The following is a 23,702-nucleotide window of genomic DNA, read 5'->3' as shown; positions in this document are numbered from 1 at the left end:
AGGCCTCAGCACACCCCTGTGAGGTAGGTATCCTGCTCCCCATGCTCAGAGATGGGGAAACTGAGGCACAGAGTGATTAAATCAAAGGCCATGCAGCAGATCAGAGACCCAGCTGAGATCAGCGTGTTGGAGGTTCTGGCTGTTTGACCCATGCTCCACCCACGTGACAGCACTGCCTCACAAGACAAGCACCCTTAAAGCATGACAGTCCAACAGGAGTCCCACCAACTTTACAATGGCTTATTTACACTACTAGCAAGCACCCATGGATCAGGACAGAAGAGGGGTGGACATTGGGTGGGTCAGGATGTTGTCAGCGAAGCCTTCTTCAGCAAGGTGTTGATAGCCAGGCTGCAGACATGTCCTACACCAGTGATGTTCCTGAGACAGCTAAGTGCTGGGGTTAGTAGCAGAACTTCTTTGTGCAGTCAAGACATCAGAAGAGTTCCCCACAACAAGCAAACCTTTGATTTTTTTAATCCTATCAGGCCTCTGTGTTGAGCAGACCTTAAGCCAAAGTGGTGCTGCTCCCACAACACTTCAACTCAAGCTGATCATTAGTGAATGCTGTCAAAACATTAAGACTTGTATAACACAGCTAGTCACCTGCCCTCCAGCACAACACTCCAAACTTTCTGGCAGCCAGGGGAGGCACTTCCTGGGCAAGCAAAGGGTTTCAGCCAGTCCAAGCCCACAAACACCGAATTCTGTCCTTACTCCTCTCCTTTCCCATGCATGACAAGTGGTCAGTCAAATCTTACCAAGCCTGACCATGGTTTATTTATCTTGATTGTGCATGTGCCAGTCTACCCTTTCTGAAGTGACTAAGAAAGGTGACATCTGACACCTCCCCTAGAGAGGCAAGGAATTTGGTTAGGTGACACTTAGCTGAATAAGGTAATAATTAGTCTACCCAGCTGTGTTCTCAGTCACATACATCATGCTCGAGCAGGACTGGCAGAATTTGTTGCAGCCATCAGCCTTCTGCTCCTCCACACCCAAACCTAACCAACCAACCCACCCATCTACTCAAACAACCCACCTTTAAAAGCTGCCTTTGACTTTTCTCATATTCAGAGTGCCAAAGCAACTGTTCTACCCACTACACGGGGAAACCAACTTGCATGTAGACTACATCAAAAACCATAATTTCTTTTCTTAAAAAATGTTCAATCTCATCAATACAGCTGTCTCTGAGGGACCAGGCCTGTGGAGTCTCTCACAGCTAGCAACTCGATGCAAACTGACAATGTTCAGCCACTGAACATACACTTACCAAGTAAACACTGACATTAACAACTTGATTTGGAACAGAGCATCATTTTGTTGCATTAAGGTGCATCTTTAATTGGAGGTAACAATCTAGTAGCCCAATGTTATAAATGTATATAATAGTGTCCTACAGAAATACTGGATTTGTCAACCCAACTTCAGTCATAAATCCACCTTTCCTGTAGCATCTTCTCTGCTCTATTTCATTGTTCCTCATTTAGTATCTTCATATGTTTGTTTGTGAGAAAGTCAAGAAAGGGAATATTACAGATGGCTTTGTGAATATTCATCACTGTGATCTCTCTTGGAGTCCTGCAGGGAATGCATCAGAGATGCTATTATAATACATGAAAAGACATGAGTCCATAAAGCAGCAAGTCAATAAATTTACTAATGGGGGGGAAGATCAATTAAAAAAAAGGATAAAAGAGCAGGTGTTAGAGCAACACAGTAAAAGCATTAAAATGTCAAAGCACAAAAAAGCCAGTCTCAAATGACTGGGGGAAACAACCTGGGCATTGGCACAGGACAATCAAGTGCTGAAGTACTAATTCTTGAACTTTTATAGCACAGACTACATGTATATGTTTCTATATATAACGTATATACATATGATTAACATATATTGCATATTTATGTATTGCATACAAGTAAATATTTAAACTAAGCATTTTCTCATAGTGGGGTTTTTTTTTTTTCAATTTCAAGTTATCCCAAACCATGCTGCTGAACAGAGATCAAATACAGTCTAATTGTTACCACAAAAATCACTCAGTATGTGAGCCAGAAGAGAGTATATCAGTAAAATAAAGAAGAGGTTATTCAAGTTGTTTAAATTCTGTCTGCCAATGGGTAAGTTGTCTACACAGTAACCTGAGAGGGACAAGAGTGAGAAGGTCCTTCCAACGTGGCTCTGCAGAAACAGGTCATTTGCCTTTGAGCACGACAACACCAGAGAATCCTGCCTCAGTTTTTAATGTTATCTATGTTACCACTCTGTTGCCACTACAGAGCTAAGAGATGCCAAACCCCCTCCTAAGGCTTGGATCTTCCCAGAATATAGTTCATAAATTCCCTCACTCGCATGTCTAAACTAATCTGACTCAATTCCCCAAGCAGTTCAGCCCCTAGTGTCAGCATATGTAGTCTAAGAGGAAACAAGCTCCTGTACCTGTTGTGAGGAGCTGTCTGGTATGCCACAGCCAGTGCTTGCCGTAGGATATCACTCATAAGCTGTTCAGTGGCCTGTGACAAAAGACAACATTAGGAGACAGCATTATGAAAAGAAAAGAACATGCTATTTGCTTGGGTATCAGTGTAAGAGCAGCTGAAATTCTGGCTCATGTCAATCCTGTATTTGATCAGCAGGGGGCAGTTCAAGATGTCTAAGGGAGTTTTACTGGCACAGGAATAAGAACCCACTATATTCTACAAAAAGAGAGGCCTGTAGATCCACAGAGCTCAGACTGCAACTGCACAGTCTGGTTTTTCTCTGGACCTGCAGAGCAGTAAGTGCACAGCAGGGTGGATCCCATGTTCCAGAGCCTCTGCTTCAAAGAGCATTTTAGGGCCCTGCCTCTCACACACCAGAGCTTGTTCTATACGTGGCAGATTCCAGATGTTCTCCTGGAAGCTGGTATGTGCTTGTTAGCCATTCCCTGTGGCCACCAGATTTGTGTCAAGACACTTTCACAAAAACCTCCCAGCAAGCAGACGGCAGCCATATGCCCCACACAGTCAGCTTAATCAAGGTTCAATCAAAAGCTAATTAAGGCTCTTGGCTTTCTGTGCCTGTATCAAGACTAGAGCAGAGGTTTCTGGGACATTCAGTCAGGAGAGCTGGCATAACTCTACAATTGTAATGGAACAACCTGACGGTTACAATCTGTGCCTACAAATGGATGTATCTGTACCCGAGTTCAGCTCTGATAAGTAACAGACAACAGCAGAAGTGTGCATGCAACTGTGCGTGTAACCTGGAGTCAATTAGCTTTTGTAAAATGATACGATAAGCAGCAGGCTGTATAAACAATCCCCTTGAAACACAGCACAGCACTGCTAAAAATAATCTGTGTTAGCCTTCAGTCCAAAACCAAGAACTCCAACTCTATGCTGCTCAATGCTTTGGTAAGAAACCATCTCTGTTTTTCCACAAATGATTATGATAGAGAAATGGTTTCTTGTATAAGGCAGAAATGCTACTGTCTGCAGGAATTCAGCAGTCTCCCAGCAGAGACAAATCAGGCAAAAAGGAACTGAACAGTATTTAGGAAAAAAATAGCTAACCTTGTACAAAATAATCAACTGTTACAGAACTCTGAAAGATTCCCCACGCAATTCTGAATGGTAGGACAAAATAAGGTGTACTTTCAAAGTTACAGAATAAGTCAGTACCTCAACAGAGGTGAGAATCTGCAAATCACTATTCTGTGTCCAAGCTAACAAATCAGTTAGAAAGCTGGAAACACAGACAGAAGTGAGACGCTCTTTGGCCATCTATATATCTTTCTGTACATACAGACATCAGACTCTGCATCTCCCAATTTGATAAATGCCTATTAATAAGGGTATTCCATCTTTTTTTTGTACATTAGTAGCTTAAAACAGTTACAGAAAAGTTCTTATTGTGAAGTAATTTCTTACCTTTAAAATCATATCTTCTATTACTGATGCATAAACATTCTTTTGTACCTCAGCAGGCTGAAAAGAAATCCCTATCTATAAAATATGAGAGAGAAAAAATTAGGACATCGAATAACACAACCCACATTGTACCACAGATTAGACGAGAATGAAAACAACAGAAAAAACCCCTATTACAAATGGTAGTTAAAAAACAAGCAAGCAGACACCGAAGAACTTTCAAGCAGCATAATCTCAGGCTTCATTTAAAAAAAATCTAGACAAAATGAAGCTTGACCATTAGAATAGCCTACAGAAACGCCTCTAAACCACAGAAGAAACAAAAGCAGGTTTTAATTTTTGTTTCAGAAAGACCATACAAAAACCAGGCTGCCTTGGGTACCTTTGTATTGAGAAGGGAAGCTTCATTTGAAAACTGGAATATATTTAATCCAACTATTCATCACCTTGCCTGCACCTAACTATGGCAACTGAAACAACTTTAAACAGTACTTATGGCACAAAAGAGCATTTCATCCCCCAGTCTCACTCTCATCATGCCCGTGCCCTTGTCACCTATGTAGCAAGAGACCAGATAAACTGCAAAACTAAAGTTTTGTCCCTTGGTGTCAGCATTTGAGGAGACAGAGATCCTCCTTTCTTTCGCCCATAACTGCTGCATGCAAACCCCTCCCACTGCTCCTGTCTCTGCTGATACAATAGCCAGCATGAGCACACTTTCTGACAAGCTGACTCAATCTCCTCTCTTTCCTTCCTGCTACTGTAACAGAAGACTTCCCTCTCCCTCTCCCTTTCTTTTACGCTAATTTGAATAGGGGAAAGAAATCCAAGCAGTAGAGAAGTTTACTGTGGTCTGAGCTTTACTGCAACTCCTTTTCAGGAGCTGCTATTAAACAGCACTGGTCCAAGCAACAAGCCCAAATCTTTCATGTGATGGCACAGGAAGAATTCAGTGCTAGTGCTCCTCTTCCCTCATTTTCTCTTGCTTCCGTCCTTCCAGGATGATTTTTCTGGTACTAAGCCCTGCAACACAGCTAGTCTGAAACAACTTCCCGGCTGGCATGCTTCACTCACTCCTGCCAGCACTGGCCAGCTGAGTGTCATGAGTCAGAAGGTCCAATTTTTCCAGGGCATTTATTAAAACTTCATAAAGCATCCAGAGGCCCATATAGATGGAAACAAGGCAACTAAATAAATGCAAGACCACAGCTGGCTTAACAGCAGTTCTTAATAGCTTTATGATTCACCTTCTCTGCAGTGTCTCTCACAAATTCTGATGCAGGCAAGGAAGCCAAGTAGAACTTCATCTCCTCTTGTTTCTCCTCCTGTTCTTTCTTGATGTTTATTTTTAATGGCTCACTAAAGTTGAGAATGTCTACTTCCTCTTCATGTTCTGGTTCTCGTTTAAGAAACTGCTGTAGTTCCTCTAGTTTTTGGCACAGGTCCTCACCACTGCTGTAAGATGAAGGGCATTCTGAAAAAGAAGCAATCAAGTAAACACATGATAGATTATGGAAAGCTGTTTATAAACAGATGCACACTCAAAATATGGTAAGAAATTAAGGTAATTGGAAGTTATTTTTGTAGTTCCAACCAAACATAAGGATGAAGAGAAATGCAGTCACTGAGAGCCTTCTAATTATATCTTCATGACACTCATGGGCCTCTCCCTCATCTGCCCTACACCAAGCAAGAAGGCTGCATTTCAAACAACACCAGGCTAATGTGGGTCTCCTAAACATTCTCACAGAACCTTTTGACAATTGGCAAAGCAGTCTGATGCTCTTCAACTTGCTTGGAGAAATTGAGTTTTTACTATGTGGGCATCATGTAGCACTAAATCATCTATTACATTGTGACGAGTATTATGCTTTTTAAGAAACATCAGAAGACAGATTCGCAGTGAAATTACAGAAGAGTAACCTCTTCTATGCATTCTCGACATGAGCCAGTAAGATCTTCAGTGTACAGCTACACAAAGAAGTTTATTTTCTTCAAAGACAAACACAAATCTAGTTATTTAGATAAAAAATATTAAAAGGTGCATGTAGGTTTCCTTTCCACCTTCAACAACTGCAATGCAGGGCCAGACTTAGCAAAGAATAATCAAATCCATATGCTTCTGTGAAATACCTTACATCCCTGTATGACCAGCACAGAAAAACATTCAGCTTTGGGAAAGGGATTATCTGAAGGTGAAACAAGGGAGCTTAAATGTGAAGAAGGGATGAAATTAAAGATGTCCATATTAAATTGGAGAGCTATGCCTAGTAGAATAACGTAGCAGCTGTAATAACACAACGTGAAGCTTCACACATGCCAATTCACCTCACTTTAGGAGGTAAGTTACCTCCACTGAGCTCTACACCACCACTGCCAGGTTTGTTTCCCCCCCCGTCCCACCCCCATATCTGAACTCATTCACACTGTTTGCACAGTAAGTCTTATCAGAGGTGAAGCTTACCCAATGCAGAAATGCCATTACTCCCTATGCTTAGTTTGTGTGCCCCCTTAAAATGATTACACTGTGGGGCTACAATAATCTCATAAGATTTATCTACTCTGGGCCTCCAAGGGCCCAAAGCACAATAAAAACCAAAACAGGTCCCAGAAAACATCAGGACTGACAGGGACAAGGAACAGCCTCACTTGTAGGTTTGTCCTTAGGATCTCCAGCTTTTGTTATTTCACAGTGAATTGAGTTAAAAACAAAGAAAATAAGAATCCCCTTCTCTTGAAGCAGCACATCGGTGTGCGCACACACAGCCTTGAGCCATTTAATAAACAGCATCTTTGGCAGAAAGGAGCTTTCTGTTCCTCCATACTCACCTGGCTCACTGTCTATCTGTGTCAGCACATCTTCAATTGAGTCCTCATCGTTCCGCAAGGTCTCAGGGTCAGGTGGAGTGTAGCCATGGCATCGACACCAGTGCACCACATGCTTCGTTTTCAGAGGTGTAATATTGTGAAACCTGGGGTGCTTCTCTATGATTTCTTGTAGGATCTTTCTCACTGTCATTGCTCGTTGCCACTGTGAGAAACCAAAGGGAAAGCTCATCACACTGGCTAAAACATTTAAGGCTAGACTATCGCCCAGAACAATAATCCAGGTTGCAAGGAAAACAAAAGGAATTATTATTTTCTCAGAAGTCAGAATGATGAGGAAAAACAAATGTGGAACATGGTCCTAATCCTGATATTAGGCAGCTGTAGGCAGGTCATTTAAACTCTGCTTTGTCATTCAAATAAAACCTCAAGAAAAAGTGACATATGTTTACAAGGGCTCAGACAGATTTGTCTTGACTTGAAATGTCTCATCACCCAAGTAACACCTAAGATGTCATAGTGCAAAAAATCCACTAGAGCAAAACAAGCTTATCAAAGTTTTGGTTAAACTCTTTATTCATTTAAGTTGGCAACATTGGAGAGTCTAATAAATTTTCATGTCTTTCCTGTAAAACTCCATAGCAAGATGACAAAACTAACAAGAAATATGGGGAAACGTAACAACCGCAATACAAAAAGGCCCAGATTAACTGAAATATCTTTGGTGAACTGACAATGTATTTCAGCACTAGCATTGCTTATGTCAGATCCCTCAATTCTCCTCCTACAGAAAGCAGATACAGTCCCATGAAAGGATAAAGCATGTTGGGTAAAATTCCCATGACCATAATATGCCACAGATGAATGATAAGGATAAAGTGCTAACAGGACAGTTTGCAAAAATTCCGATTTTTAAAATGCTTCAAAAAAAAAACTTACTTTGAATCACCAAAAAAATTACCTTCACAGTCCCTTCTGCTTGAGAAAGTCTCTGAACAATAAACTGGATCACTACCTTGACACAAATCAGTGCATTTTGCAGAAAGGAATGCTTCCATTTAAAATGCGACAGACTGCGTCAGAAAACAAATCAGCCAACAACAAGGAAGGCTTACCATAATTCAGAAATCCTTCTTATGGCCCTAATGACTGCTTATGAAACACAGGAGGAGAGGATTACCTCAGCTGCCCTCCTCTTCCCAATATTCCAGCTGTAATACTGTTCCACTGAACTGGCACAGAAAGAGCTTGCATCTTCACCTAGAAAACAAAGTCAAAACCAGTATTAAATTTCTAGTAAGTGAAGTAAGATAAATTCTAGTTTTGATGTTATTTAGTGGAGAGGAAGAGGGAAATGTGTTTCATGCTTACAGGATCAAGGACTGTAACTCTCCCACTCTTACAAATGCTGTTCTCTCTCTAAGCACAGCACAGATATGTCCAGCAGACACTGTGGTTTTGGGATGCAAAACCAGCATCCCTCTTGGTCACATACACAGACACCTGTGGCTGTGGGCTGTTTTAAGCCTCTTCTTCCCCTCAAAACTGTAATGATGTAGACCTGCAATGACCTGATGTCTTACTGGTCAATGTCTCTTCCACTGGAAAACTCTTTTTTTTTGGGAAAAAAAAATTACAACATAAAAATGAAATAACAGTGAAAAGGTTTCCTGGCAAAAACACGAGGCGGGGCTACGAATCCTAAGCAATGGATTAATGAGTGCTGTAGACGAGAGAGCTGTATGCAATGAAAGCTTTACTGTGCTGCTCACTCCTGCTTTGCTCATTGTGCTTATCTTGAGAGGTTCTGCCCTTCTCAGACTTCAGGACCACTTGTTCAAAGTGCATTAGTTACCAGAGAAAGCTGACACATTTTCAGCTATGTACACAAGAGGTATGCAAGTTATATAAAAGATTAAAATGTTTCTCTGCAAACTACCACCTTTTGTGTAAAAAAAAAGGAAAAGAAGAAAAATCAAAAATTCCAGTATCAAACATATTCCAATGCTGAGCTATGTTATCATATTTGCAAGCATTTCTGAAACCCTGACATTAAATAATTTATTTATTTATTTTAAAAAGAGCACATCCATTAAGGACAAACCAGGGAAAAGACCTACTAGCAGTCATCACATGAGGAACTGTCATCTATTTCTAACAAAAACCAGATTAAAGTTAATACCTGCTGACAACATATTTGGCTTTACTGGAAGAACCTAATTCTAAGTATCTTTAGAACAACTCCTGGAGTAAGCTCTCTAGGAGAATGGCTTTATTTCATTCCACCTATTAATATTAAAATTTTGGCAGCTACAGAATATGCAAAGCATTCTGTTGATACACTGAAAATAGAAAGCCAAGCCTTTTAATTTCTGCTTACTTTTTTCAGCAATTAATGGAACCTTCTTCACTATTGCTGTTAAAAGCTGCTGGATGTTCTCCAAATATTCTATGCTGTGAGGGATAAAAAGAATCACAATGAATAATGCTGTTGGAAGCAACGAATCAGATGCAAAAGGTTTCAAAATCACTGCACGGTGTAAAGTCACTAGCTCCAAGGCATTACAGCAATACTAGTGTGAGGATAAACTGTTATGCCCCAATCCAGAGAAGGTATTGCAAACAGCCCTTCCTCTTGCTGAAGTGTCCATATCTGAAGCTGCATTTGTCAAGCTGAAGAAGCTGAACACAGGCTTTTTTGGGCAGGCTTGGAAGAAATCCCTGCATCAACTCGCAAGCTGCAACATTACTTTGAGGGAAAAGATACATGTTAGTACAGGCTGTCCCAGTAGTAACATGGGATTCTGCACGGGAAGCTTTGTACTTAAAGGAGTTTAGGTAAATCTTACTTCACCAGCCATACTGTATTTAACTGTCAAGAACTCTATTTTCCATTAGTTATTTTATAATTAAGACTATTTCCAGTGTGTAGTGACTTAAGATTTATTCCTGTCTCCTACACATACTTGCAAGAGCATCGCAAACAAGGCACCGGACTTCACAGCATCCAGTAAACAAAGACTCCAATGATATTTATTATTTAATTCCAACTCTGAGCCATGGCAGCTTTTGTACTAAGTAGCTACAGAGGTATATGGGCTTAACAAGCCCAGAGAGACAAGAACAGAGATGGTTCTACTTATTTCAGATGCCCTTTTCTGACCTGCATTTCATTGGGCAGTTTGACCTCAGAAAGGATGCACAATGGCAATGGGAATTACATAAGCAGTGGATGATAAAGAGGTTTTAGCAGCTTGAGATTTTAGCAAACCCCAAAACAACTGCAAATTTCCAAATAATTTATTTTCCCCTTTCATGATCCCTGCATACAAATCCATTTACAAAGACAATATTGCAACACTGTCTGGAATAAATGCCAGCCAACAGGATTAGTACTGATATAGTAGTGTATGGGACAGAAGATTTTATAATGTATTTCTGGGTCAAACAACGCTACTGCACATATCCCTAGAAACTCCTTTCTCCCTGGTATTTCAAAGATCAGAAATCCTTATAGAGAAATTAACAATTACTTGATAACATAATTGCCAAGTTCGGAGTTCTCTTCTGTTTTTACTGCTGCTTGGCCTTCTTGGGTACCCACAGAACTGCAGTTTTGTCCTGTTGAATCAGGCTCCATCTTAACTTCAAAGAAACAGAATACATTTTAAGAGACAAAAAGTACCAGTCAGCTTGATAAACAGTGTCTTGCAAGACTCCAGTAAGACTAAGGGTCTTACATAACATCACTTCATTTGTTGTTTGCATTCTGATCACTAAGCATGAAAAAATTTGGCCTTCAATTCTGCTGAAACCAAGCCACCAGAACATGACCTCCCTGACAAACCTCAACATGCTCACATCCCCATCATTTTTAGAAAATTTGCATGTGAATAATCAATTGCTGATGGTCTGCATATGACTGCCTGATCTAAATGATACTGCCTGCAAATGTACACTGCCCTTTCTGTAAACAGAGACCTGCATTACTAACAGTTTTAGCACAAAGAGACATTTCAAAGTTAGAACCTTTTTGAAGACATCACTGATTTTGACATCAGTGAACTTTCTCATGTCTGGAACAGAACTCTGGTGAGAGAGGAGCAGGAGACAGCAAGACATTCCCAACCCAGAACAGCCAGGTAGTCTGGTCATTCATCTGGGATGGGAGAGACACATGACAGTTCTGCAAGACCTGGACTTTGAATATCTTGGCTCTGGCCTATGCATGATTCTGGGAAGTAGCGTATGTAAATCTTTCCCCTCCGAGCGTGTGCGCCTGCACACGTGCTGTTTACATCTAGTGCTGCGGGAAAGCATTCTCCAGTACAGTTCACCATAGTCACTATTCTAAGGACAGCAGTAACTGTGATTAAATACACACTGCTCTATGCATCTCTGCAGATATGGACAATGCATGTTTAAGGTACTCATGTTAGCCTTCTAACATCCTCATTTCTCTCTAAACTTGCCTTGCTTTGGGATTTGTTGAGGGGGAAGTCACTGTTAATTTCCTAGTCCCCAGATGCCATTTTTACTTGATTTAAACCCTATTAACAATGGGAATAAAGGAACCCACAGTCAGGAGGTCTACTTTCACTTGCATAAAGCAGTACCAGTTTATTTCTACTACTTATCTTACTGAGAAATTCCTTGTTACCTTTAGTGATGGATGCTGTAGAGGGACTAGGGACAACCGTACTTGTTGCTGTGACAGCTGTAACAGCTGAAACTTTGCTGGTAGAAAGTGACTGTATCACTGGAGAGGAACAGTAACAAAAAACAAAACAAAGAAAAAAAATATCAAACTTCATACACTTCAACAAATAACTACGTTCAGAAGCAACACAGTGTTTGCAGCACAAAGTTTAGGGATGAATTTCCTTGCTACATTTTCTTCTATCTCTAACTTTGGACCATGTATGCCAACCGTGACCAAGAGCTACTCTGTTTCAAAGGGGATTTTCAAACACCATCTGTCATCCTCCTCTGCCCTTTACCTTTGTTCATAGGCATGAGTATTGTCTGAACACCTCCAGAAGCTGTGTTTACACCGAGCTGTTTAAGCTGGCTGGGAACTGTCAGAACAGCCTGCTGTTGACTAGACTGATTTGAGTGGATTTTTAGCAACCCTGCAAGAAGAACGGAAGACAAAACGTTAAATAAAACACACCATTTTTATCTCCAGCTACTTCTCTCTCTTTCTGCCTGAACTAGGATGTCATGTAAGCTAGTATTGCCACCCTCTTAAGAAGCCACAGTTCAGTGAACTCAGACAAGTTTTTACTGATAGAAACAACTGCTAAAATTCTGGGGTGCTGCACCACAGTGTGCACAGTACTACATGCTGCACAGCACTCTGATAATCATGAGGCAGATTTCCTAATTACGTAAGTAATCTTAAGCAAAAGTTGATGTAACACAAACCTTTCAACTGAAGCAGGCTCAACACTGAGTAAAACACTCTTGTCAGAACAAGACCTTGTGCTCAGGGTCTGTTAAGCCAGTGACCGACAGCTCTGTTTTACTTACACAACCACCCTCAGTGAGGTACCCAAGTGCTGCACACACCTCCGCAATTCAGCTTAGCGGAATCCACCGCAGTCGGCAGAGCCCAATCAGCCATGTTTTAACTAAGTGACAAACCCAGGGTTGTGCAGCAAGTCTTGAGATGGACATACCTGAACTGAGTGTCTTTCTGTAACATGCACTGAATACATCCGTAACGATGGCTAATCAAGCTATGAAGCATGTCAAAATGGGGACCGAATTAAATCACTGATTTTAATCAAGGCTAAAAGGACAAGCAGGGCATTCAGATATTAACAGCATTATCAATGGCAGCACCCAGTGACTTTGGTGGAAACCTGCAGGGCTCCAGGCTGTGCTATGGGCGAGTACTCATCACCTGTTCACCCAGCTCTCTCCTCCACAGTGACGACGCCTCAAGCCACCACAGTCAGCACACTAACACTCTGATCTGGGCCTACGTCCATCCTTTCTATTGGTAAACCGGCTATTCTCAATATAATTGTATTCGCTCTATAGCTAACTTTTATTCAGACTGTGGAAATGTAGTAGGCTTCTGTTTTTAGAACATTGACAACAGCAGACTTTGTAGTTTCACAATAGTAATTTTATACTCACGATTTGTTTTGAGATAAAGTTTCCATTCTCCTCATATTTTATTATTATTGTTTAAGAAACACAGCCGACTTTCAAGTACCACACACGCACAATGTGGTGAAGATGTCTCTTGGTTTTGAAAGATGTACGGCACTGGTCAGTTAGGTTCTCACCAACAGGCAAGGTGGCTAAGCTAGCATTACCAATTCATTTTTAAACTTCATAGTGCATTCTATTTAAGACTCATCTAAAGTAAAAGCCCAGATTTTTAGAATTAAAAATGTGACTGCTACACATCTTGCCACAGCCTTTTCTTCTACCTCCAGCCTTCTCAAAACACACAGCCCCGGGATGGCAAAGCTCAGTGGTGGCTGGTTCCCTTTGATACACTGACCTCCAGCAGTTCTTCTGGGGATGTTAAATGGTGAATTGAAGGTCTCGTTGGGTACTGAGCCAGTCTCCAGTAAGTGAGTAAATGCTCATGGCTTTGCAAGTCTCTTTCCAGAACAGTTTACCACACTGTGAGAAAGTGCATCATTTGAGAGAGCACCTTGGGGAATGTCTCAAGTGTGTGATACACAGATGTGTCAGGACAGGACAGCAAGGGACCCAAACAGTAAGATAAGTAAGAAGACAACATTTTCAACTAACCCTATCAGCCTGATGGGAGGGAGACGTGGTTGGTTGCAAAACAACAGGAAAATTTTAGTTTCTTTTTGAAAAGTTGCTTTTAAAAATAAAAGTCTCCACAGTTTTGTTTTGGTTTAGTTTTTTCACATTGAAATAACATGTTTTATAGCCATTGCTTCTTTTCAGATTCTTGGAGAAATGGTTTTTCACTATGAAATCAGTGTCTCAGGTTACAAAAAAAACCCACAAACCAAAATCTAGATAACATTCTCATACCTAAATGGAAGTTTTAACCTGAAAGTTATTCAGAATTGTATATTTCCTACAAAAAAACCCTTGCTCCTTTGTTTGCAAAGAGGAAAATATTAAACTGATTACTGCAGAATTGTGGCAGCCTTAGCAGACTATGTTTCTTACTTTCAAGCTCTGGGAAAAACTGTGATGAAAAAAGGAGGTGTTTGGAAGACTGTGTACATAGGAAACAAAAGCTGATTTAAAAAGACACTGTCAGATGAGCTCAGTGTCGCTTTCTTTTTTCTGTACTTTCACTCTGTTTCCACTTAGTAAGAAGCCACTTCAAGTGAACACAACATGCCAGCAGGTTAAGCAGTCAAAATGAAAATCTCCAATTTTAACCCACAATACTTAAATTAAACCTGATATATTTGCTCTCCATAATACAAAAGATACTGGAAGACATTAAAACTAAATAAGGAAAACTCCCCTCAACATAAGGGCAGTCCATCTTTATTACCTTGTCTTTATTAACTTGAAACATTCCAGATCCAACCTACCTCACTGCACTTAATGGATTTTGACTTCAGAGCTTTCAGTTTCCCCTAATCAACATGTCTCTCCTTTCCAAGCCAAACAGAGCAGATGAAAAGCTTCAGAGCCAAATTCTGCTCACGCAGCTTCTCCAACTTCAGTGGAGTTTCACTTTCACAAATTAATCAAGTCTGTAGTATTGCTGCTGCTTTGATAGTTTCAGCATTCAGTGACACACTGTGCTCTTGAATAGACAAGAATGTGTCTTCTAATGAGAACCCGGCATGGAAACTAAAATCCCTCTCTACTACCAAAGGGCAACTTGCACTGTTATTTGTAACAGATACAGTCAATGCACTGATGTGATAGGATGCCAAATTATTTAGACATCTCTTCGGCTAAGCCAAAAGTTATGCTAATAAGATATGTGTTAGAAAGCATAACTTTACTTTTCACATTCACAAATGTAGGTGACTACACTCTACCGTTTACAGTGAAGATGCCTAAAGAACTCGCACCTGGATTCTAACTTACTATAGGAAAGGCACAAAGGGAGTTTAATACCTGATACTGCAGCTTTTCCAGTCACAGGCGTTGGTGTAGTCATCAGAGAAGCAACACTTACAACAGTGGAAGTTGCAGTCTTGTTTACTACTGATGAAGTTGACTGGCTCTGGCTTATACAGATTTGGTTTTGCTGTCCAGATGCCTTTGCTACAGGAGTTCCAGAAGATGATGAACTGGAACCTGCATTATCTATTTGCTGCATAAAAGAGGCTCTAGGTTAACAAATTCCTTTTTATGTCACAGATGATTCAACAATAAGCACAACGAGGGAATTGTCTAGAAGTTGCAAAACCAAATGTTTACCTATCCATCATTAAGCAAGAGGTTCTCAAGTATGTATCCAAAAGCCCATATACAATGATGATATATACAGACTGGAGGTTGTTTCAAGCAGAAAAAGTGAAACCATGCACACAGGAACTGCTACCACAGCTGCTCTGATAGTATCTTGAGACAGGTCTCAACTTCAGCAAGCAGGTAGGCCTCCATATGAGAAATTTGACCCAGGAATGTTTCATATTTCCCTGCTGCTCAGAAGTCCAGAGGTATCAGCAGAGAAATGGAAAAAAGTCTGACACAAAGAGGCTAGATGGAAAACTTCTACCTCTGCAGCTTCAGAAAGCTGTGAAAACAGTGAGCAGCATTTAAAGCAAATTTTAGCATCTTCACCTATATATGCCGTGTATGCCAGTGTTCAGCCCTCAGAGGGCAGCATGGTGTCAGCTTTACAGTTATTTTACCTTTCCCTTCCCACAGGCAAAAGCAGTGGGGCTGGATGAAACCTCCCAGTGAACTATGCGCTGTCCTTTTCTCTGCTTCCTCCCCACTCCATGAACTCCAACCCCACTCCAGGTGGACAACCTGCATCCACGCACAGGAGCGTTCACTCTAGGAAGTGTTTTGCTTCCAACCTCACTCTATGCTGAAACACCTCATTCCAAGGCTGTGCTGTTAGGACTCCCACAGGATACAGTGCAGTAACATTCTCTGAATACAGTCAGGACTGAAGGATCACAAATCTTAGCCACTGCTGGCCTCTGAAATCAGCTGATGGCAGATTGGGCACTAAGCACCATGGAGAGCCCATGATCTCAGAGAAGCAATCTGCAGTCTAGTTACTGTTGGCTTTCACTGCCCTCCTGGATACAGAGCTGCAGGCATTCAACATCCCTCTGCAAATTTTCGTGCAGCAGCAGATTTGGTGTTTGAAAGCGACACAGCCCAAAAAAGTCCGATCTATATGACTGCAAAAGTCATTTCAGATAAAGCCTTCCCTGTCTACCTGAATTTTAACAACATTAAAAGCAAGAAAGTGCAAGTTTCAGTTTCTCTTCTCTCCTTGTTTCTTCACCATTATTACTTCATGCCAAACAGCAAACAACCCAACAAAAAAGGAGCTGTGTGCATTGTGCTGCTACACAAATAAGAGCAGATCCACCAGCACTGCTGACTGAGAAGAATACCAACAGGGGAAAAAAGCAGTAGATGTCCTTTCCCGGGAATTATACTGGCTAGAGTGCAAATCTTACATTACAGAATATAGGCAATGTTTTACTCACCTGGGCCACCCCATTTGTGGGAAGGGCCACGGCAGGAGCAGCAGCAGTGGTGATAACACCTCCTGATACTCTCAGCACAGTGGTGCCAGGTTTGGAGAGCTGCGATGAAGCAGGCACTGATTTTATAGACCCATCTGATATCTTCACCAGTGATGTCTGTCCACTGGGTGCAGCCTTTGAAAAAGAATTCAGCACAAGGAAAAATGCGTAGTTGTTTGGATTTTTTTTTTAAATCAACATTAAAAAAACCCCAACACAACAAAAACAGAACAAACTTAAGACAAATGTTTTTTATATATTACTGAAAAATATTTTCAAAAGACTTTTGAAAATGCCAAATTGTGGCAATAAAAGCTGGAACAAAATTATCACCTCAGGAAGCACCTTTATCAAACTGTTAACTTTGCAAAAATATGCCTATCAATCTTGAATTTTGGATGATGAATTACAAGTACTCTTGGAGAGTATGAACTTCATAGGGATACCTTTGAGGGATACCAAAACAAAAACAAACAAAAAAAAAAATTAAGAGCTCTAGCAGGTGACCCATTTCTAAGGTTCAAATATTTAAGCACATTTTTGCACCTGACTGTATTCATTTTAATTCCATTTCAATAAGAAATCCCAGAGCACACTTACAAACTAGAAACCCAAGCTTACACATGACCCACTCTGAGAATAGAAATAAAGCTGGAAAACTGTGGTCCAGTATCTGCATAGGGAAGTTGGCCTTCATGTGCTTTCCTCATCGTAGCACAGCCAGCATCATAATTGTACAAAAAACAAACCAGACAACTACAAAAGGAAAGGCTCTTGCAGTGTGTGGCTGTGGTTCCCATACTTTATCTGACAAAATGCTAACAGGTAAGAGGGAAACACATCATTTGCATGTTACCTGTGTAAACAAAGCTGTTTTCTGTCCAGTTATCACTTTTAGTGCTTGTCCTTGTGTGGAAGATGCTCCAACTCCTATATTGCCCTGAACAACTGAAGCTGGAGTCAGCTGCTTCCCAGAACTCTGAGGAGAAGGCTGGCCAACCAGAAACGTGCCCTGCTCCAGAAATAAGTTAGGGAGGTCATCACTTTGAAACACAGTTAAGAGTCAACAGAAATCTAGGAGTGTCAATACAGGATAAAAGCCTGTAGCTATAATGCAACAACATCATTTCATCTTGTAAAACAAGGCATTGCTAATTACAGTGGATGCTTTTGCACTAAGAGCTGGACACAGCCTTCTCAGTGCACAAGAACACCTTCTGATGCAAGGGAAGGGGTGAAACAGCCACAATCAGTTTCCTGTTTGTCAGAGGCATCCACTACAACTTAACACACTTAATGATCTTCAAGTTTACTCTTTGTGACAAATGCTGCTTAGCATGCAAGATCAGAGAGGCTACTGCTGGGCTAGGCATTAAAAAAAAAAAAAAAAAAAAAAAAAAAGATATTCTGTCACTTTCTCACTTTAAAATGTATTTAGCCCCCCTCACAAAAGCTATATATTCAAAGTCCAGCATGCAGAAATCACAGCAACAACTGGAGGTGTGCACTGTACAAACACACCACCTGAGACCTTGCCACCCTTCCTGCTTCACATCAGTTTTCAGTTGTTATCCTTCAGAGGCTTCATTAACCCACTGTCACACAGGGATCCCTACACAATCTTCCGTTTCCTCATTTTTCTTTCTTACTCAGCCTTGCTGTTTCACTCCAATAACTCTCCTTTATTCTCCTATTTCTCATGCTTTCCTCCAGCTCTTACATATCTTACTGTGTAAGACAGCTCTTCCAGCATCACCTCTGTCATATCACCTCTCTTGTTTCAGTGACCCTTGAGGCCCTACACCAGGCACTCCTATCACATTCTGCCTCTTCCTCATCCACTGCTTCCTCTGGCCTTACTCAGTGCTGTTTTCTCAGCCTGCAAAGCGCCACAAGGGTACAACCCTGCAAAGGGAGGTGAGGGGTAGAGATGTGCTAATAGCAACAGCAAGTGGTAAAGCAGGTGCTTGGGAGAGGGAAGATACACATGGATTGTTAGAGGGAGGATCTAGATCCCATAGTCCAGGAATGTTTCGTGTATTACAGAACCACACGACATCCACCTAACACCACTGCAGGAAGAAATATCAATCTGCTTCAACCGAGATGCTTATGCGACTGACCTGGGGTGTCTGCTTCAGGATGTAGGATGTATAGGTGAGGTGCTGTGACAAGTTACTGCTTGTGCTTTGGGTTCCTCCTCCTCCACTATTTGTAGAAGAACCAGATTGGAGACCTGTAACCATAAGAAAAGGCTTCACACTTTGGTAACCAGACACTGTCAGCTGCTAAAGCATCCCTGTATATACAAGTAATTGAAAACACTTTGCAAGACATTTGCTACCACATGTTTTGCAGCTGAGTAACATTATTGCCCAGTACAGCACAGTTCAGATGTGCTGCTGTGCTCTCTTATAGCTCAGCAAACACCATGAACAAAAGGAGCAATGAGAGAAATAAGGAGGACGGTGGGCAAGCAAAGCTCATTTCAGGCTGTTTTGAGAAAATGCTGTCCAACAGATGAGCAGTCTTTTAATCAGTCTTTTGCAGGTTATGAATCTGCAGCAAAAGCCCTAGAAACACTCTGAATCCCACTGACTTCTTAATTTAACTTTCATTGTCTGTTCCAATGCAATTTTGTTAAGAGTATTAGATCATGGATACCAAACAGTAGTAATTTGCAGTGACACTTTGATATTGCTCTGCCTCCAGAAGGAACAGCCTGAATATTGACTTTTTTGCAGTCTCTCAATAAGAAACAAGTGGTTTTTTTTAAAAAAAAAAAAAAAGAAATGATGGCCCTGTCATTAAAATCACAAGTATTTGCTCTTTCTCAACATCTGTGAGATTATTTCCTTGTCAAAGCTGGACTGCAATAGCTGCATCTCTAGATCTTGAGCAATGGGGCTCCACTCACAAATTCTACAGCCCAAACCCACCTTCAGCTAGAGTACCTACTTCTTCACTGGCATGTACTCTATTGCTATATTGCTGGTATTTATGGTCTTATATATTGAACTGAATAATACCTCCTCCTCACTGCCAGCATCAGAACTGGGAGCAAAAAGTTTACACCCAATCCATCTCCCATCCCAACCCCAGCCTCAAAAGGAGAATTCTGGAGAAGGTTCACAACAAAACTTCATCTACACAGTCCAAAACCTGCAGTATTTCTTCCCTACAGCAACAGCACACTATAAACAAAGTACTGCCTATCAGAACTATTTTATAGTTATATAGTTTTATAACTATGTTATTCTCCAGGGACTTCACAGCAAGTTTGATTCACAAGACCATTAACAAAGAAGTGTTTCTGCTGGTCTGAACAGATTGGGGCCAAACCTTGTATCAATATTCAAAACTATTTATTTCCCTCATTCCAGATGCAGTATTTTGTCCATTTCAAAATTAGTTTCTTATGTTTCTAGTTTCTCCAGGGTGTCATTCCCTTAGTTTTTAACAGCTTTCACAACTACATTCAAATCCATCTCAGTTGTGCATCACAATAATGCAGCTGTCTCTTCCTACAGACAACAAGGAAGAGCTAAAGACAGCTCTTTGAATTTTGAGGAAAACGACACTGTCAGCTTTCAGCACAGAGAGTAAGATATTGAGAAATGCATGAAAAGCAGTTCCGTCTAAAACAGAAGACACTTGTGAGATCTCAGTCTTAAAAAGCACCACATACTGCGTTGTTGTGAACAAAGAAACCCCATGCCTTTACTGACTTCCACAGTACCAGGATGCTTCAGAGCAAAAATGCCAAACGTATTAATTATGCAGTGATTACATTATTTAACTCATTAGATTTCCCTGCAAGACTAACTAGCATTATTTGTGGCTCGCAGTATGGCTCCTTGGGGTATCAGAAGCAGTTTTCCTTTCCCAGAAGGATTCTTGCTGTTGGTGGTCAGGTACAGTTTGGTGCCTGGTGGTAAGTTTGCCAAGTTTGCCAGGTTGGTGGCTGGTAACTGCAGTGTAGCCATCACTAGAAAGAAAGAATAAAAAGAAATAAAACTACAGATTGCAGGAAGTTGTACGCATTGAAATCTGCACAGGATGAAAGTACTAGGAGTGACATGCCTTTGATAATCCACACTTAGCTGGCCTAACCACAGATTAACTCAACCAGTGATGCACAGACACTTTTTTTAAATAACTCTGAAAAAAAAAAATCTCTCTACATGCAGTACCACTTATGGCTGTAGGCCAAAGCAGCAGAGTCATGGGGTCTACAGGCTTCCTCGAGTCCAGAGGCCACTCAACACCTTTCAAACAGCCCAGAGCCTGAGCTAACATGCTCAGCTAAAGCCAGCTGAGTGCAGAAGCAGGCAGGGTGCTTCTGCCCATACTCCTGTAACTAAGCACTGGGGAAGTCGTGAAGATCCAGTAAGTACAGTTTGGACCTTGTCAGTTTTATATGGAGCCCTTTGAGCATCTAAGGATCACAATGCTGGCTGAAAACATGAGAACTGGCTCCACAAAAGCCTACTAGGTCTCCAGCACATTCCCCAGCATATCTGTCTGATCTCCACTTACAGAGCACTGCATGTTTTAAAGTAGTTGTGCTCCCTCTTCCCCCTTACAGACAAGTTAACATTTTCTTTTTCACTAATCTCAGTCAGTTTGAATTTCCCTATAGACCTCTCTACTCATTTTGAAGTTTTTCAATCACATAGTTACTTTGCAGTTGAAGAAATCATTGTAGAGCCTCAAAGTCTACCCATCATGAGCTACTAACAAGGTGTAAAATTACTCTACCTGAGCCTTGAGATGTACTTTTCTGAGCACCTGTGGAAGAAACTTGCGCCTTTGTTATAGTCTGCACAGGCTGAGCAACAATTGTCCCTCCGCCTCCACTCACGATGGCTTTGGCTACACCTTGAGTCACAACCTGCTTCGGACCAACAGCCTTTGCTACCGAAGAGCTAGATTTTGCCACAAGTATCTGGCCACCACTTATAGCCACCGCTTGTTTCACTGTCGACTGTAAAGCAGAACCAACTGGAACGCCAACAACCTGCAACAAATAAGTATCGGATGACATGTTGCAGGCAAGAGCAATCATGTGAATTCTAGCTGCTATGCTACCTCCATCTCTACAGATTTCAGGACGTTATACATGTCTAGTCACGTATAAAAGCTGTTCATTCAGAAACAAAATTAAATTGGGAAGAGGGCAATCCTGAATAAAAAGATAAATTGTTAAATACAACTGGGATTTCATAGCACCCACAAAAGATTAAGTACATTCAAATTACAGGGCGTTTCCATTTTTTTTCTGATATATAAGCAATGGCTCAACTCCAGCTAAAGAAAAAGCTTGCCTTGGCAAAGCACAGAGATCCAGAAATTTAGTTTCAACACATTTACGGGAAGAGACTCCCTGGGAAAAGAATGGCCTCAAAGCAGAATCCACAAAGTGCTTCAGTTTTATATGTTGACAATAACTGCAGGGAAACATGAGTTTGCATACCTGCTCAAACAGGCAAATAAGGCAGTAAGAAGGGCAATGAACGGCTGCAAATGTAAACAATACATTTACTTATGCAAAAGTGAAAGCTTCGTATGTAGTCTCTTGTGCTTGGCAAATGATTTGACTCTATCCACAAAGGAAACAGGCAAGAATGGGGACCACTTCTGACACTTCTGTCATCTTGTCACTGCACAGTTACTGTGCCTTCTCAGAAGCTGCGTCACTCCTGTCATAGCAGCACTGCATTGGCACAGGCTCCTACAATAAAACACTTGAGCTGCCACTCAAGTAGGACTGCTTCCATCTCATGCTAGTTCTGGCTCAGCCTCCACCCCACTCCCTATTTCTCCTGTTCTTTCATGTTGCAGGCCTGCAGTCCAAGGAAAGAACTGGACTCCTCTTACAGAAAGACCTGGATGAATTTCAACAAAAGCTGATGATGGCAAACAACCTTCTGGGTTGACAGGCTCCAGTTCAAAACCATCCCCAACCCACTGTTGCAATGGGTTAGACAGAAGTGGGAGATGTTACCTGTGCAGCATGATAGGCAACAGTGCCTGCTCACCCTGCTCCCTTCTCAAGGGCTACAGGTAAGCACCATATGAGCCACTCTGTGCACATGAGGTGCTGCTGCCTCGGTCTGAGACAGAAGCAACCCTACACCCCTGAGAGAAGCACGAGGTGTTGCAATAAAACCACAAGAAAAACATCTTACACCACACCAAAGATGCCCAAGCGCCTCATACCTTAGACTGCACTGTCCCCTCGCCTGTGCTCACGACCGGCTTCTGCGGTGACAAGGCTAACATGTGGCTCCCTTTTACAGTGACATACTGCTGCACAGGGGTCTGTGTGGTTGTCCCTGTCGCTGGTAGTTGGGGTTGCTGGGGCAGCTCTCCTGGCTCCTGCTTTATTATCACCTTTTAAATTAGAAGAAATAATAATAGGAAAAGTAAACACCTTAAATCACTGGGGATCATTTCTGGAACAGTCTGTCTGCAGGAAAGGGCAGGCAACAGTGATTAAACTCAGATGTGGTTCTTGCCACCAGGTGGACTCTCTAACTCAGCTCCAAGATGAGGGCTACTCCTAACACACAAGAGGGCAGGGGGTGTCTGTATTTACAAAGCATTCCAGATTTGAGAGGTGCTTGTAGAAATTACAGAATCACAGAAATTGGTAGTAATAATATTACACTTACTAACAACGGACTTGGCCAGACCTGACTTTCTCAGGCCCTGCATCTCAGCATGGAGCCACAACACTTCAAGGTTTCAGATTTCTACACATTCTTCTGCTCAGAACATGTTTTAAACATCCCCCCCCACCCCTAATCCTGCAAAATTACAACCAATATTATAGCAATAGATATTGTAAATTCATATAGCTGATACTATTCTCTTGTGTATATGTTTTATGTTTCTCTGGGACAGGCCCTAAATCTAGTCCCCAAGAGCAGCTGGACTCAAGAAAGGCTAGGGGTTTTTTGTGTTAGATTGCTGTAGGTAGTTTAACTGGTAGGAAGCATTCTTCCTTCTTTTACTTGGATCACCCAATATTGCCAGAAACAACTTTAAATTCTGGACAGTAACATTTAAGGAAATGTACTCAGAAGTGGCAATATGTGAGATTCAGAAATCACTGTATCGTTTTTTAAGAAGCTCCTGACAGATCTACTGCAGTTTGCTTTCACTGTATCCCACTAAACATAGCTTTTAAAATATCAACCTCAATATAACAGTGACTCAAAGAAAACCAAGAAAGGTTATGGACTGTTAACTGGCTGGTGGGAAGAA

At 41.4% G+C, this 23,702-nt stretch overlaps 1 protein-coding gene across 1 annotated transcript; it reads right to left on the bottom strand.

Annotated features, from left to right (window-relative positions):
* Window positions 1-1,166: 1,166 nt before the first annotated feature.
* On the bottom strand, window positions 1,167-22,826 carry YEATS2 (YEATS domain containing 2; the record flags this gene model as incomplete). Its single annotated transcript, XM_010164261.1, has 17 exons — window positions 1,167-1,584; window positions 2,444-2,517; window positions 3,916-3,990; window positions 5,163-5,389; window positions 6,745-6,946; window positions 7,922-8,001; window positions 9,122-9,195; window positions 10,275-10,386; window positions 11,402-11,500; window positions 11,742-11,873; window positions 14,830-15,028; window positions 16,392-16,565; window positions 17,287-17,442; window positions 18,554-18,666; window positions 20,257-20,418; window positions 21,192-21,450; window positions 22,653-22,826. Coding segments are annotated over 17 exons (2,421 nt in total), but the record flags the coding sequence as incomplete, so codon positions are not given.
* Between the last annotated feature and the right edge of the window lie 876 nt (window positions 22,827-23,702).

The sequence above is a fragment of the Antrostomus carolinensis genome, unplaced genomic scaffold (genome assembly GCF_000700745.2).
Source record: "Antrostomus carolinensis isolate BGI_N321 unplaced genomic scaffold, ASM70074v2 scaffold39233, whole genome shotgun sequence".
Classification (NCBI taxonomy): Eukaryota; Metazoa; Chordata; class Aves; order Caprimulgiformes; family Caprimulgidae; genus Antrostomus; species Antrostomus carolinensis.
Note: the sequence above shows the minus strand (reverse complement) of the source record. Positions and strands in the feature narration are given on the sequence as shown.